This window comes from Pongo pygmaeus, chromosome 3, assembly GCF_028885625.2.
Source record: "Pongo pygmaeus isolate AG05252 chromosome 3, NHGRI_mPonPyg2-v2.0_pri, whole genome shotgun sequence".
Taxonomy (NCBI): domain Eukaryota; kingdom Metazoa; phylum Chordata; class Mammalia; order Primates; family Hominidae; genus Pongo; species Pongo pygmaeus.
In genome coordinates this window covers 187,947,952-187,963,647 of record NC_072376.2, presented here as the reverse complement: position 1 = coordinate 187,963,647, position 15,696 = coordinate 187,947,952, and the positions used below count along the sequence as shown (strand labels likewise).

At 35.0% G+C, this 15,696-nt stretch overlaps 1 protein-coding gene across 2 annotated transcripts in view; it reads left to right on the top strand.

Annotated features, from left to right (window-relative positions):
* The window catches only part of GLRA3 (glycine receptor alpha 3), a 182,270-nt gene extending 169,460 nt beyond the window's left edge, over positions 1-12,810 (top strand). The window contains exon 9 of one of the 2 annotated variants that reach the window (XM_054485490.1): positions 12,131-12,810. In XM_054485490.1, the coding sequence (XP_054341465.1) occupies positions 12,131-12,409 (279 nt within the window). In that variant the 3' untranslated portion in view covers positions 12,410-12,810. The remainder of the gene's footprint in view (positions 1-12,130) is intronic. The other variant, XM_054485489.2, reaches the window with a different exon arrangement.
* Positions 12,811-15,696: the final 2,886 nt, after the last annotated feature.

The window sequence follows — 15,696 nt, the reverse complement described above, 5'->3', positions numbered from 1 at the left end:
ATTAGGAAAGCAATCTAAAATAGATAGTTTGGGTCCGTACGTGGTTTAACTTGGGGGTTCATAATATAGTATGCAATAATTAAATAGAAATCTATTGAAGCCAAGAATTTAGCCTGAGAAGTCACACACAAACAGTTCTGTCTACTAAACTTAACTTCTGGGGTAAACTATATTTAAAAGTAGCTCCCCAGATGATTCTATTGTACACTGCAGGTAAGCATCTCTGCAAGAGACATAATGTTAAATAATTCTTGCAGTAATCTCAACTTCATAACAGATTTTCTAGACCTGGTATTATTTTAAAGTACTTGCTAAGTTCTCTTATAATATGTAATCTCTCAGCAATTGTCATTTGCTACGAAAATTTACATCTTATTTCCCAGCATCCCACTTCTCCCTTTGTTTTTCATCCCTGAAAGATAATTTCACATGATCCACTTGCTTTTACCTGATTATCTTAACTGTAAATTTTTCATTGCATGGAAATTACATAATTAGATATAGTGTTTGCAATATATATTTATAGATACAAGTAGGTATTATACTATACAGCAGACTCTCTAATCTTTCTTTGGGAGACCAACATAATTATATCTCCAGTAGCTAAACAGTTAATGTTTATAGAAACTATAGAGTGAAAGGTATCTATTTAATTAAATATTACTTTAAGGTATCTATTTAATTAAATATTACTGTTTATAATGCAAAAACAGGCTTATCTTATGGAAAGTCAAATTCTTATTTTTATAGAAGAAACATAATATAACACAGATATATTCATCAGAAAGTTTATACATCCCATTTGTTTTTAAAATATTTCAAACATTGGGTGGGCAAATTTGGGGGTGGTTGATTCTTTGACTTTTTGAAAACTATTTCCCTAAACTAACAATGCTCTGGGCTGATCAAATTTGTCATTTAAAACTATGTATTTTGCTTAGAAACAGTCTGAGTAATCTAAATTTTGAAATAAACAGAATCAAAATGAGTCTCAATGTTGGTACTATGCCCTTTATTGTCATGAGTACTGGTTTACATGAATTTTCTTCAGTACTCTAATTTGGCAGAACAGGCAAAGTAAATAAAATAGTCTCACTGTAGAAAGTTTGTCACAACAGGGGACCTTACATTAATGCAATTATTATTCCTAGGAAAGTTTTAACTAGGCTCAGCATTGGCTTAGGCATTGTATACCGCTTTTTTAAAATTACTTTTTCCTCTGTGAAGGTACCAGAGAATCCTGCGTCTATTGTGAAAGAACACAAGTTTGCTCTTGTATCCAAATTTCCCCACCCCACACTGTCCCAGCCTGCTGTGTGCTGATTACGCACTGCACCATGTCATGGATGCTATCTCCAGTGCTGTGTGTGTGTGCGTGTGTGTGTCTGTATGCATGATATGGAAGTATTTTGGTTAGAGTCGCTATTCCCATGTATGATATCATTACTTTAGTCCTGGAGGCTTGAAAAGATATGCCAAGGTATTTCCGAACATGTTATTTGTTGGGAGATATGGATGAAATGGGATTGCTTTAATGCATTTCATGTAGCTTCCTCCACAATGCAATGGAATAGTGCAATGGTTTGCTGCAAGAAAACATATGCACACAGTATTCTAGTGCCTGTTTCCCTACTGATGATTATTTATTAATTATTATTTATATATGCAAATGAAATAGGAATGTATCATTAGTTCTAGATTTAAGAAATCCTGACCAAGTTTATGTTTTGCTACGTTATCTTTTGAAAAAGATATCATTGACTGCATTTTCACCATCTGTACACAAACTTTATTTTATTTGCTTATGTTTTTATATGCTGTCCTACTTTAAAAATAATTCAAGATGGCTTCTAAGGATAATAAATAATTGATTTTTCTGCCCTGTGCATTTGTCAAGTCTATAGTCTAAGGATAAACACAAACGTACATATATACTATTCTGATGAAAGTGAGAAGGATTCACGGTTGAAAGCCATATGGCATCCATATACACTAATTATTCAATAATCTTTCCATTCCAGGTCAGCTTATGCTATTCTAGAGCTAAGGTGTTCTTTAAATAGATAAAGTGTTTCCTACAAATGTCTTTCATGCATACCCGAAGAAAAGTTATTTCCCAATAACTTAGATTCAAACAAAATTCTGTTTGAATGACTCTACTATCAGGAGTTGAAATCGCATCCTCTCAAATAAGACAAAAATTGTAAGACTTTAATTATTCCCTGTAAACAAATATTTAGATATTTAGTTTATGTTAAATGCAGCTATTTCTTATAGCTATATTCTCTGAAAATCTGTTCAGGAAAATAATATTTAATAAAATAATATAATCTGTTCAAATTTACATGCATTTTGGTGACTTCCATCTCAATGTTAATTAAAATAGAAATGCTGCTTTTTAACTTATGATGTCTATTGTAATACCCTATGTCACTCCATAATTATAAGTTGGCAGTAAGTGAATCTAACATATTATGCTAGATATAGATATATAGATATTTAAATAAATCATTCCGTTGATTTCTTATCTGTCCTCTATAATATTTCATCTAAAACATTCACCTTTTTAAATTTACATTTTACCATTTATCAATCTCCAAACTATTTCTGAATCTAAGTTTAATATGCCAAGTGTATACTTGGCTAATTAATAGCTAATTCAGATGTCATCTATAATAAATGCAGCGTTCTCTTGGAGTGAAATTTCAAATAATTTTATATTAACAATTGACTTACAACAACAAAGTATTTTTTAAACCTCATCTATAATTGCATTATTTTAGACCTTCCATTTATAAATATAATGTAGCTATATGAAACTGAATATTTTATTTCAGACAGACATTTTAGAAAAACAATTTTAATTCATTCACATTTTTCATCTGTTCTTAATATTCTCGAAGGACAATGATTTTTCCCAACAAAATAAGTTATTGCTGTTTATTAGCAATTTAAAATAATCTACACATTTTGAAACCATATACATAGACATTAATAACAATTTAATTTTCCTTCCTTTTTCACATTCCCATTTGGTAATAAAGTTACAAAAAAGTATTTAGCAAAAAGACATTTGGAATAATCTATTTAATATTTTAATTGTATAAAGATTGCCCCAAAGGTACCTACTAAGGGAGAAACATTAAGATGCAAATTATGTGTGTAATGCTGTTATATCTTACAGCAATTCACATAATCAATACTTCATGCTGTTCTAGATGCTTAATGTTTTGTTGACACTCAATGGCAATATTCATGCCTTCATCACTCTCACATCCACATAAGTTTTCTTTTTTCTGGTCAATTTTGAGGACCGAGAAGAAGACACAAAATTAGTCCTTGCCTCACACGTGTTAATATACAGTATCATGTTTGGTGACAGAGATGAAGCAATTTTATTCAATGACTGTATGCACCCTTCTATTTTCTGTCTGTCTCTAATATTTCTAGTTATAACTTGCATTTTATATGAATCAGTGCTTGGTATAATAATTGAAATAAAATGAAAAGAGACATACAAAGTCTCACAGTATGATATAGAAGCATAATGACTGAAATTTTTTTATGTCAGTTTTAAATTTATAGAACAATGATATTCCTGTAAAAAGAATTGTGCAGTAGCTAAATGGTTGTCTCCATTCTTCATTGCCTGCCATTCTAACTTCCTTGAAACATAGTAAGAAGGTTTACTTGTGGGTAAACTAAACTACTTAACTTCCTTGAAACATAGTAAGAAGGTTTACTTGTGGGTAAACTAAACTACTTCTTTAACTTTTTAATCAGCGATTTTGCCCACTTCCTATATTTTATGTTGTCAAGGGCCTTAGTTTTATAACCACTAAATATTGGCTAACACATAATGTCTCTGAGTCAAAAGTTCTAGACTTATTTTTTATTCCTTGCTTTTTTGACATGTAATCCATGAGAATGTAAGCTGAAGCTATTTCCAGAAAATTATCTCACAAAAAATTTGAGTGCTGGTTATAATAAGGAATATCGCTGTACATGTAAGCATACATAAACACAGGATAATTATGACTGGGTAATGCAAAGCAGAGAAATTAGTAATAAAATATTTCAGTGCTTCTTCTAATTTAGTAATCTAATAATAATAATAAGCTGATAGAAAAGCTTCATCCATGCTTAAAATTATTGTTTAGGTCATTAAAAAAAATCCCTTGATATTTTTAAGGTCCAGGGGCTCATGGTCTCTCTCATCCCCTGTCTTACTGCGAGAGCAGACAGGACCCTGTACAGGAGTCTGTTCCTTTCCTTCCCACAGAGTTGAGATCCTGTTTCTGAAAGGGCTCTGATATGACTCCACATGCCTCATCTCATGGGCACATTCAAAATGATCGGCACTCTTTCATGGAACACATTTAAAACACAAAGACTCTTTGGTTCCATAAATTAGATTTGCAAAGAATTCTAGCAGTCACATGGCAAAACCCATGTATTGTAACAATAAGACAGTGAGGACTTGAGGGGTGAATGATCTTTTTACTTTTATGCTGTTGGTTAACCTTTTAGTGCAATAGTGCACAATGCAAGGCCACCTGGAGAACAGGTGACTGGGTAGGCCTATTTTACATAGTATTTTAGTGCTAGTTTGGTTACTCTGAGTTTAAAACATCTAATAGTAAAATGATTCAAGTTGTTATTAGTATTCTTTCCTATTGTGCTTTGTGCAATTTCTAGAATAATGTAATATTACACTCAAAATATGAATAATATAATAGCAGCAATTTGAGTGCTTTGTCTGGTGGTTTATATATTTTCTCTCACCCTAAAAGAACTGATAGGTAGTATAATAAATATTTTCCTGGAATAAGAAACCAAGAATCATAGAGTTAAGCAGCTAAATTAAGGCTATGCAGACTTTCCATGTCCTTGTCATCTCATCTCTAATAATTAAATGTTTTAACTGGCCATTCCAATATCTGTTTAAGCCTTTGCTCTCTGGGCAGATGGGATATGATATACTCTTCCTATGCTGTGCCCTTGGGCCATGTTGTGCATTTTGGGCTAAAATGTATTCCTTTTTTCAGTGAGATCTATTTGAGAAGCCCAAGCTGATATAAAAATGCCTTGTTCCAAGCCCTTAGTAGTATATTCAGCTATGGCTTTTGTTACAATGTAAACAAAACCCAAGATGGAATATCTGTCAATTTCAGGCAAAAGCCACTGAATCCTCCAGAAGCCAAGGGCAAGAACCCTAGGTATTTCATCTACAGCTATGTGTTAGTGCTTGTCCATGGAAGATTCAAGCCAAAAGCAATTTTCATACAAGTTTTCTCTTGTTGATACTCAGGACAAGCTCTCACCACATATGGGACTTTCCATTGGTAAACTAGATGGTCTGTTTTGTCTCCATTGGAAGAGAGTCATGAGGTTCAGACCATTCTGGGTACTCAGCTGCAGGGTCCATCGTTGGCCCATTGTCACATAGGGTTTTTTTACATGGACATGATACACTTCAGCAGAGTCACTCCCCTTGAGTTGGTCTTGAATACACTATTTTAATTTTGTCAGGGCACTTAGACTGGAATGCCTTTTTGACATCACCCATGACAGGGCAGGTATCTCAGGCCTAAATATAGACTGATGCCCTTCAGATTCCTTTGGTCTTGGGGGCTTTTTCTAACCAGAACTCAAGAGAATGCCAGTAGCTGTCATCCATGTAGATTATACCTGCTGACAGTGTCAGAGGATTTTCTAGTCTAGAATCCTAGCAGCCACCTTAGAGTGCCACTGTTGAGCTTTTTCCAGAAACTCCAGTCTATGTGTGTTTTAGCAGCAGATACTTGCACAATCAGTGAATTTTAAGACCTCAGAGGGACCAGCTTGGCTACTGTGTGCTTTAGATCTCTCACAGTCTGCTTTAGTTTCCCTTTGAAATTCAGTCTGGTTACTTCATACAGTGGGGCCAACAGAAATCCAAAATGTACCTGCCAAATTTTAACAGTGCCACAAGCTTTTTCTTTCTTTTTTTTTAATAGTAGAATGCAGAAGAAATAGCAGTTTGTCCTTAATGTTTGTGACTTGTAGCTAATGTCCTCAGACAAGGTTATGCCTTGTAAGTGGAGTCATGGGGCTGGACCTTGCACCTTATCTGGATTAATTAGCCACCCGTACCTAGTCACAGGTGCCACTAGTTTCCAAACTCTCCCTGACTTTCTGCTTGATCAGGGAAACTATCATTTATTAAACAACTTACTTTTGACAATGATCTGGACCAATTGTTTCTTATCCAGTTGTGACAACATACTGGAGAATTTAGGCTCCCTTAGGGATGGACACTAAGATTATAATTGTGTCCACCTCACATGAAGACATGCTGTGTTTGACTTTTTTTTTTTTACCAGTGAGACTAAAAACAAAGCATTAGTCAAGTCTATCAAATCCAACCAGCCATCTCTGTCCTGAACTCTCGGATAGAGTTTTGCGTCCAAAACTCTTAAATAGTTTTCACCACATCCAGCCAGCATGGTGGAGGCTGATGGGAAACTTCTTTACTGAACCTAAATAGTCAGCAGTCAGCCTGTAGGATCCATCTAGCTTTATCATAGGCCAGACAGGCTATTCTAGAGAGAATTAATCAAAACTACCACCCCTGTGCCATTCCCTTAATCAGAGCTAAGAGTTCCTGTAATCTTCCTACAAAGGAAGACTTAGGCAATTCTAAGGGCTCCCATTTTATTACATCCAATTAAAACTGGGCTAAGGAATGACTTGCCCAGGACTAGGCTCAAGCCAGAGATGCCAAGATCCTTCATTTATGTATCACATCCTTTCCAATCATACATTTGGTTAAAGGCAGTGCCACCTACTGAGTATATCTTACTCTCTTTTTTCCTACCTACAGTTTTTAGTGTGACCGTGATAACTGCTACTATAGCTGATCCTTTGCCTCCTTCCCTGCTCAAGCAGCTTCTCTTTGACTCTTTATATTCCTTTCCTGTTCCCCAGCATATTACCACATATTTTGCTTTGGCATCAGGTAATTGCAAGAAGCTGTGTTCACTACCCCATGACAATTCATCTTTACCCATAGCACAGCCATAGAGCCCCATTAAGAATTGGGCAAGGAATCCTGGCCTTCGAGTCAGTCTGTTTCTTTCAGCTGCCTTAACTGATGGAGTAAATTTAGCAACCTATGTCAGTGCCTTTTGTTTCCATTCCCCATTGGCACCATGGGATTTAACTTCTGAGCTGAAAGGAACAGATCGAACAGGGTTCCTTAGGGGAGTCCGCTGCCAAAAATGGAACAGATTTCCGTGCTCCCAGCAGGCGATAATGTGCCAGGAAATAGTTCACAGAAATCCTGTCAATTTTTGCTGTATTCTTTTTGTGTCTTAACAGCCACCTAAAGAGAGCTTATAGATGTACCTCTGGCCATGATCTTTCTTCTAAACAGCCTAGATTTTCTTCTCATCGGTAAAACCCAGTATAGCAGCTGCAAGAGTTGATGTACCCATGAATCTAAATACCCTCCTGCCTTCCCAGAATAAGGGCCACATGCCTAAGGACTCTCCTAATCCAGTGCTTACCCAAGTTTTCGTAGGGGGATATGGTTTGGGTAGGCTCCTTTCTGATCATCATATGGCCATCCCAGATTTGCTGCTATACTTAACATATCTACTCTTCTGTAGAGATGTTACATTTCACAGCAGTGAGAGTATCAGTCAGTCTTTCTCAGCAGAGATTGATTGATTGATTGACTGATTGATTTTGAGATGGAGTTTTTGCTCTTGTCACCCAGGCTGGAGTGCAATGGTGTGATCTTGGCTCACTGCAACCTCTACATCCTGGGTTCAAGTGATTCTCCTGTCTCAGCCTCTCTGGTAGCTGGGATTATAGGCATGCATCACCAAACCTGGCTAATTTTTTTTTGTATTTTTAGTAGAGATAGGGTTTTGCCATCTTGGCCAGGCTGGTCTCGAATTCCTGACCTCAGGTGATCTGTCTGCCTTGGCCTCCCAAAGTGCTGAGATTACAGGCGTGAGCTGCCACACTCAGCCCTCAACATAGATTTATACCATCCCAGGCTTCACCTACTCCAAAAGAGTCATTGACATTACACCTGCCAGTAATTCCTGAATGATAACACTGCAGCAGATTGGGGGTTAGCATTCACACCAAACATTACTTTTCACACTACTGCATCCAAAAATCTGTTATTAGCTCCTTAGTCAATTAAACTAAAGATGTAGGAAAGCATGGATTTCCTAGAGAACTGCTACCACTTCTTAGCAAAGTGACCCAGCTTCTTTATGCTTTGTCCAATTTGGTAGCTACCAGCCTCATGTGGTTATTTAGCACTAGAAATTTAGAGTCTGAATTGAGACGTGCTGTGAATGCAAAACACACGCCAGGTTTCAAGGACTTCATATGAAATAAAGAATGAAAACTATCTCAATTTTTACTTCAATAAGTGTTGAAAGGTATTGTGAACATACTGAGTTAATTTTTTTTCAAACTGAAGTTATTTTGACCTGTTTCCTTTAACTTGTTAAATGTAGTTAATGTAAAAATTAAAACCACACACATGACTTTTATTTGTGGCTCACATTATGTTTTTATGGAAAAGGGCTGCACTGTAGTCACTGGGTTGCAGTGTCACTTGCCTGGAGTTGCAGAAGGGAAAATTAAAATTAAGTGCAGTGTCCTTCCAAGTACCAACTGGGCTTTTGTTTTCATCTTGAGCTCAGGTCATGAAGCGGCCTGCTTTACTGGCTGTGTCTCTTTCCCTTGAGTAGTTTGTCCCACGAGTTTTTTTTTTTTTTTCTTAAGACAGGATCTCTCACTCTGTCACCCAGGTTGGAGTGCAGTGGTGCAATCTTAGCTTACTGCAGCCTCTGCTTCCCAGTTCAAGCAATCCTCCCACCTCAGCCTCCAGAGTAGCTGGGCCCACAGGCGCCCACCACCACACCTGGCTAATTTTTCATAATTTTGGTAGAGATGGGGTTTCAGCATGTTGGCCAGGCTGGTCCCCAACTCCTGCGCTCAAGCAATCCACCTGCCTTAGCCTCCCAAAGTTCTGCGACTATGGACGTAAGCCTCTGCCCCCAGCCCCCAAAATTATTAATTAATAGGAAACAAGGAATTAACTGTCTCTTGAGCCACTTTCCCCTCAGTTTTATCTCACCGATCATCCATCTGCCAATTCAACAGGGGATAAACCTGTGTGATCCATGTTCCAATAGTAAGATTCAGCATGTTATTTTCTGTAGCACTTTGGCTACCTCAAAACCAGGTTGGATCAGCATCAGATTCTCCTCAGAACTCCTTTGGCCATATTGAGTCTCAAAGGATCTGAAAGCCTGGTCAGCTTCTGTCCACCACTGCTGAGATTTGGGGTTCCAATTGTCATACAGACTCTCAGAACACCCATAGGCTTTAATCTAACTGTTATGTTCACTCAGCCTCCTAGGAGGATGTGAGGCAGGAAACCCATCAGGCCACCAGCATCTGCCTCGCACAGGAGACTCAGCAGGTTCTCAAGAGCTTCTTTTGCCCCTCATCACACAGGACACATAGGTACAGCTGCCGTGGACAAAAGTCAGGGTGTATATGATCACCTTCACACAGAGAATCACAGCCTTTGCTCCAAACCACACTTGCATACCATCTAGTCACATGGGCCAAAGGTCTTCAAGCCAATACACAGCTCCCCCAGTGCAGGTGCAGCCCCTCACAGTAAATAAGGCTGACTCCAATTCCCCCTGTAGCTTACCTCTATTGTTTTCAAGGAAATGATGCTTTAGGAATCAGTGGTCACTCTCAGCACTATTGTAACAGCCCAGGCTAGGTGTTAACTCTTTAACTCGTTACTCACACCCAGCTATATGGAAAGATACAATTGAGAAACATTCGGTTGCTCACTAATATGTTAATTTTAAATAGATTATGTTTGTTTTGAGATGAGCAGCTAAGGTCTCTAAAGATTTTAAAATAAGTTATTCAGAACAGATCATTAGAAAGGTAGTCAATGAATTCTGCTTTACTAAGCACATCAGCTAGAATCCTGATATCTGAGCATTTTGTTAATGAATTTCTCAACGGCTTCAATTAACATGTCAACACCTCATTGGAAATTCTCAGTGAGAAGTTATATTTTGTCTTACTTTGAGATAGATGTTTTTTAACACACAGGCTGCTATAGTTTAAAAGCCTATTTTATACTTCAACATTCAGGTGATTTTTACACAAAATAGTGCAAATTACCTGGGTAACCTACATTTGCCTTTAGAAATGCAAACAACAGCATGATTTTCTAAGTTATAAGGATGCTATTTTAGCACTTACATAAGAACAATTTAATTCTAATTTGTAGGATATGGAAAACTTTAAGGCAAATAATAAATTTGCATTAAAATTTTCATGGACGCCAAAGAAATGGTAGTCTAAATGAACATGCTTATTAAAGAATAGTGGAAAATCGATTTTCAATTTTTGCAAGCTTACAACAGTATTCTCAGGTAGTTTGGACTGTCAGTTTTTCTTTCAAACTTGTGTCCTCAAAATTCAATGGCTTATACATCTTACAGCTGAAATGTTTTCCAATAATCATATACTTTTGTTTTGCAGGTGGAATCACGTTACTTTCATAATTCCCAAAATAACTATTTTATACCTTACTGCATCAACTTTGGTCATCTTCTCATTTTTAGAATCCATAATAACTTCTATTTTTTCACTTTCGTATTTTATAATATATTATTCATTGAGGAGCTACTTTCACAGAACCAACATAATTTTCTTTTCTTTTTTTTTTTTTTTTTTTTTGGAGACGGAGTCTCACTCTATCGCTCAGGCTGGAGTGCAGTGGTGCAATCTCGGCTCACTACAATCTCTACCTCCAGGGATCAAGCGATTCTCCTGCCTCAGCCTCCCGAGTAGCTGGGACTACAGGCATGCACCACCACACCCAGCTAATTTTTGTATTTTTAGTAGAGATGGTGTTTCAGCATACTGTCCAAGATGGTCTCGATCTCCTGACCTTGTGATCCACCTGCCTCAGCTTCCCAAAGTGCTGGGGTTACAGGCATGAGCCACTGTGCCCAGCCGATAATTTTCAAGAGTTCAAGCCAATTATTTGATCTTTTATATTATTATGAAAAAGCATTATCATAAGAGAGATATAACAACTTTATTAAATGTCTTCTCATCTTTTAGACCTTCAATTTAGTAGTCAAATAAACCCTTACTCATTGGTAGCCAGCTACCATTACACTGTAAATAAATGTATTAAAGTAAATTATTAATAATTTGCATTATTAAATATTATATTTCTCTCAAGTATATTTCATTTATCATATATTATTAAATAATTTTTTATTTAAATTTTTCTTTAAGTCCCTTCATTTACAAACATGGAAAATTCTCTTCAGTTTGCCACATTTAAAAGAAATGATACTTTTTAGAAGAACATAGTAATAAATTTATGAAAAGTTTATGTTCTTAACATGAAATAAACTTCTGCCAGATATAATTCACAATTTCAACCAAACCAATGTGCCTGAAAGGTAGTCGTATATAAACTGGAATACATGACCATCTTCTAAGTATTCCAAAAAGGTTAGTGTAAAACAGAAAAGTGGCATAAAGGGAGAATAACATAAACCAAGCAGTATTATTGAACTAGACTGTATTTTCTGAGGAATTGACTTCGAATTGAAAGAAAAAGCTTTAAAAGGTTTGTCTCCATGAGAAAGAAAAATTCAGTCAATGATCTTGGTATATTCCCCTTCGACATCATACATTTATCCATTTAAACAAATAATGCAAAAAAAAATCTAGTTTATGAACATATATAACACAATAGATTTTATCTTTTTTTTTAATGTAGATATTCAAGCAATATGTAGAAAATATCAGAATTTAGTTTTCCCATTAAAACATATCCTTTGGGATTTCACATTTATTAATAGGCACATCTATACAATGCAGCAGGATAAATAAAACTTCAATAGGGAATAAAAACCAATTCATCTTTATATGCTTCGGTTATCGTTTCCTTATATTAATGTAACTGTTAACCATGATAAAATTGGTAATGATTCTGAGATGCCTGTTATACATGCTCTATTCTGTTATTAAAGGGCCTTGTCACATTTTTCTTTGACAGGATGATGAGGTAAGGGAAAGCCGATTCAGCTTCACAGCCTATGGAATGGGACCATGTCTACAAGCAAAGGACGGCATGACTCCAAAGGGCCCCAACCACCCTGTCCAGGTAATGCCAAAAAGCCCTGATGAAATGAGGAAAGTCTTTATCGACCGGGCCAAGAAGATTGACACCATCTCCCGAGCCTGCTTCCCGTTAGCTTTTTTGATTTTTAATATTTTCTACTGGGTTATCTATAAAATTCTTAGGCATGAGGATATTCATCAGCAGCAAGATTAAGTCTCTGGGGGCATGCAAATGCAAATGGTCAATTCAGAACAAAGTGTCTCTGCCATAGGTGTGTATGTGTACATGTGTGCGTGTGGTATACAAATGATGACCATTGTATTAAAATGGCATATGGAAAAGGTTTGTATTTTGGTTAGCTATGCAAAGTCATGAGAAAGATGAGATTCTTTTAATGAATATGAAATATTTATTAGGGGATTCTATTTCATATTAATTCCAGGTGATTTGTTTTTTCACAGTAAACTATGTAAGAGGAAGCTTTACTGCCAATGTGTTTATATGTTATATAATATCTCATAATAGTAGACATGAAAACTACTTTGAAATTCCTTGATTTGTAATTCAATGCTATTAAATCATACAAAAGCAAATTTTGCACAGTAAATTTTATGAAAGGAAAAGGAGGAAATTATAAAGATAATAAAAACCAATAGTTTGAGATTTGAAACTATTTCCTTATAGTATAGTTACAAAATGGGAAAATAATTAGTTACAGTGGGACATTCACTCATATTTATGGAGGATTGTACATATAAATACTATTTAACCAACATATGTAATTTTGAAAATTTTTAAATAAGAGCATTAAAAGACTTTAATGGTTTGGAATACTAAATTTAATCGTTTAGAATATTAAGTTTTCCTCTGTGCAAATTTAAAACAAATAACATAAGAGATCGTGTTACGGTCACAATCTACTTTTCTTAAACTTTATATCTCTAGGAAAGAAGGTGGAAATATGGAAAACAACTTTGTTTTTAAATAAGTGTTATAGCTATGTATTTTTAGTTATTGCCAAACATTGAACAATTCAAGCCAGCACCCTTGTTTTTGTTAGACTTTTAATAGCTGCTTAACTGTATGTGATTGTGTTTAATAATTTGATATAACTGAACAAAATTCAGTAAGACTTTTATATTTTAGTTTAGAATGTGACTTTAAAATTCAATGGGATTAAAGTATTTACATTTTGATAAAAATGAATACAATGAAAACAAAATGGATTCATGAAAGATTTTTTTAATAAAAATCATTTTCCCATCAAAGTTATATGGGTCTCAACTCCTATCTCCAAATATAAGGAGGGAAAGTTTTAATTTTAAATGATATAAGTAAGTCATTTCTATAAAGTGAGGACTCTTTTTCTATTTCTGAATTAATGATTTCAAAATCTAAGCCATTCGCAAGATGCGAATAATTTTAAATGAAATTTTTACATAAAATTTTTCAATGACCCCATGGGATTACTTCAACAACAACAGAGCATTAGTAATTTGTTTTTTACAGTGTAATTGGGTGCAAATGTATGATAGAGTTCTTGGTAAACAGAACCAGACTCTGACTCTTTTTCAGTTTTGCTATTTTTTTAACTATTTTTACCATAAATGTACTTGGAAAAGCTTTGGAATGCTTTTTAGGTATTTTAATTATTGGTCAGATGCACAAACTCAGTCCACCAAATTATTCACAGAGAAAACTTTAAAGATTAAGAAAACAATGAACTCAGATGCACAATAGAAAAGCCAGTTCTTTAACAAGATGCTATTTTCTACCCTTCAACCACTCTCAAATTAAAAGCAAAAACTACCATTTAAAACTAAAACCTTTGCAATGTTATGGTACATCAGCTTATACAATTGTAATTTTTTAAAATAACATTTTAAAAAATAGTAAATGTTAAGCAGTTTTTGCTAGTAAAAGACCAAGTTCCCCTCCTTTATAAGTAACTTAAAACAACACTATAAGGAAATAATATCATGTTTGGCATTACGTGCAAATGACACAACCAAAAGAATTTGTTACCCTGTATGTACCCACGTTGAGGACTGTGCACCTGAAAATCAAACGTATGCTTCTTCATTTGGTGTGTATTTAACAAAACCATGGAAACATATTCTTGTGCTAAAGATTAGAGCAAGATATGTCATTTGTATTCCTTGAGAATTAGCAGGAGAGTTTGAGGTAATTATAAACTACATCATCTCGATGTGTCTCTGAAATACCTGAATACGTTTTTCTATACTTTCCACATCTTATTTCAAAAGTTTCCCAACATTGCTTAAGTGAATTCTGCCAGGAGCAAACAGAAATATAATGAATGCAAACATGCTTACTTCCAAAAGAAATTCACAGAAATCACTTGTTTCCATATTTGAGAATATTAACAATGTGTCTTTGTTAAATCTGAAACTTAGAAAGTGAAAATACCAAACATGAGACAATATTGTCAACAAGGACGTTGGTACATTAGAAATCTATCTCAAAAGTATTACACTTTCCTTAGGCATAGTTTTCCTTTCCTGTTATATTTGTCACTGTCTTACTGCACTAAGAAAATACTTTAACAGCTTTCACTCACAAGGCGACAGTGACAAGGCACATGTGGCTGAATCCAATATGTTTAAAGGAATGTGTCTCCTCCTACGAACTCTTATAGACCTTTTAAAACTGAAAAATTACATTGCAATTAGCATACTGAGATAATATTTGCCTCAATAAGCCCTGTGTCCAACCAGAATATTTTAAATTAAACGAACCACAAAATTATTAATGGCAAGAAATTAAAAATGTGTGCATATACGTTAACTACTATACACACAAATTGGAATTCCAATGTGCATATTCTGAAGTATTTTAAAATAGCCACATTAGAAAATATGGGATTTTTGTGTATGCAGTTTATATCATTTTCTTAAAAAGAATTATTTGTATCTCAATCATTGAAATATTTGATTCCATAGCATATGAATTTATAGGCTATCTTATACATTAGCATATATGTGCCCAACCTTTTCTTTCTTTCCCAACCATTAGAATTGGACTTAACCATAATGAGGCTCTAGAACTTACTTTACAACTTTAAATAGATTCAAGAGTGACTGTATTTGCAAGAAAGCTGAGGGTGTTTAAAACTTCTCTAACCCTTCCAAAAGTTTCTCCATGGCACTGGAGAGCCCATCCAACTCTCAGTGGCTATATTAGGGAATCATCCAGGCTGCTCATCTTATTCTAGAATGAATTCTTATTCTGTTGATATATTCTAATAACTTTTATCTTAATTTGGAATTATAAGTGCTTATATATTTATATATCCCTAAGACATGAATTCATGTATTAGTTTATGAATACCCAGGATCTCATGGAAGGTAAGGGAAATTTTAGAAAAAAAATGAATAATCTAAATGTTTAACTAACAGAAGAGAGCAAGCTGTTCACTACTTTAGCACTCAGTGCAACTTAAGTAGTTATAATATTTGAAAAAAGATTTAGATGTATCT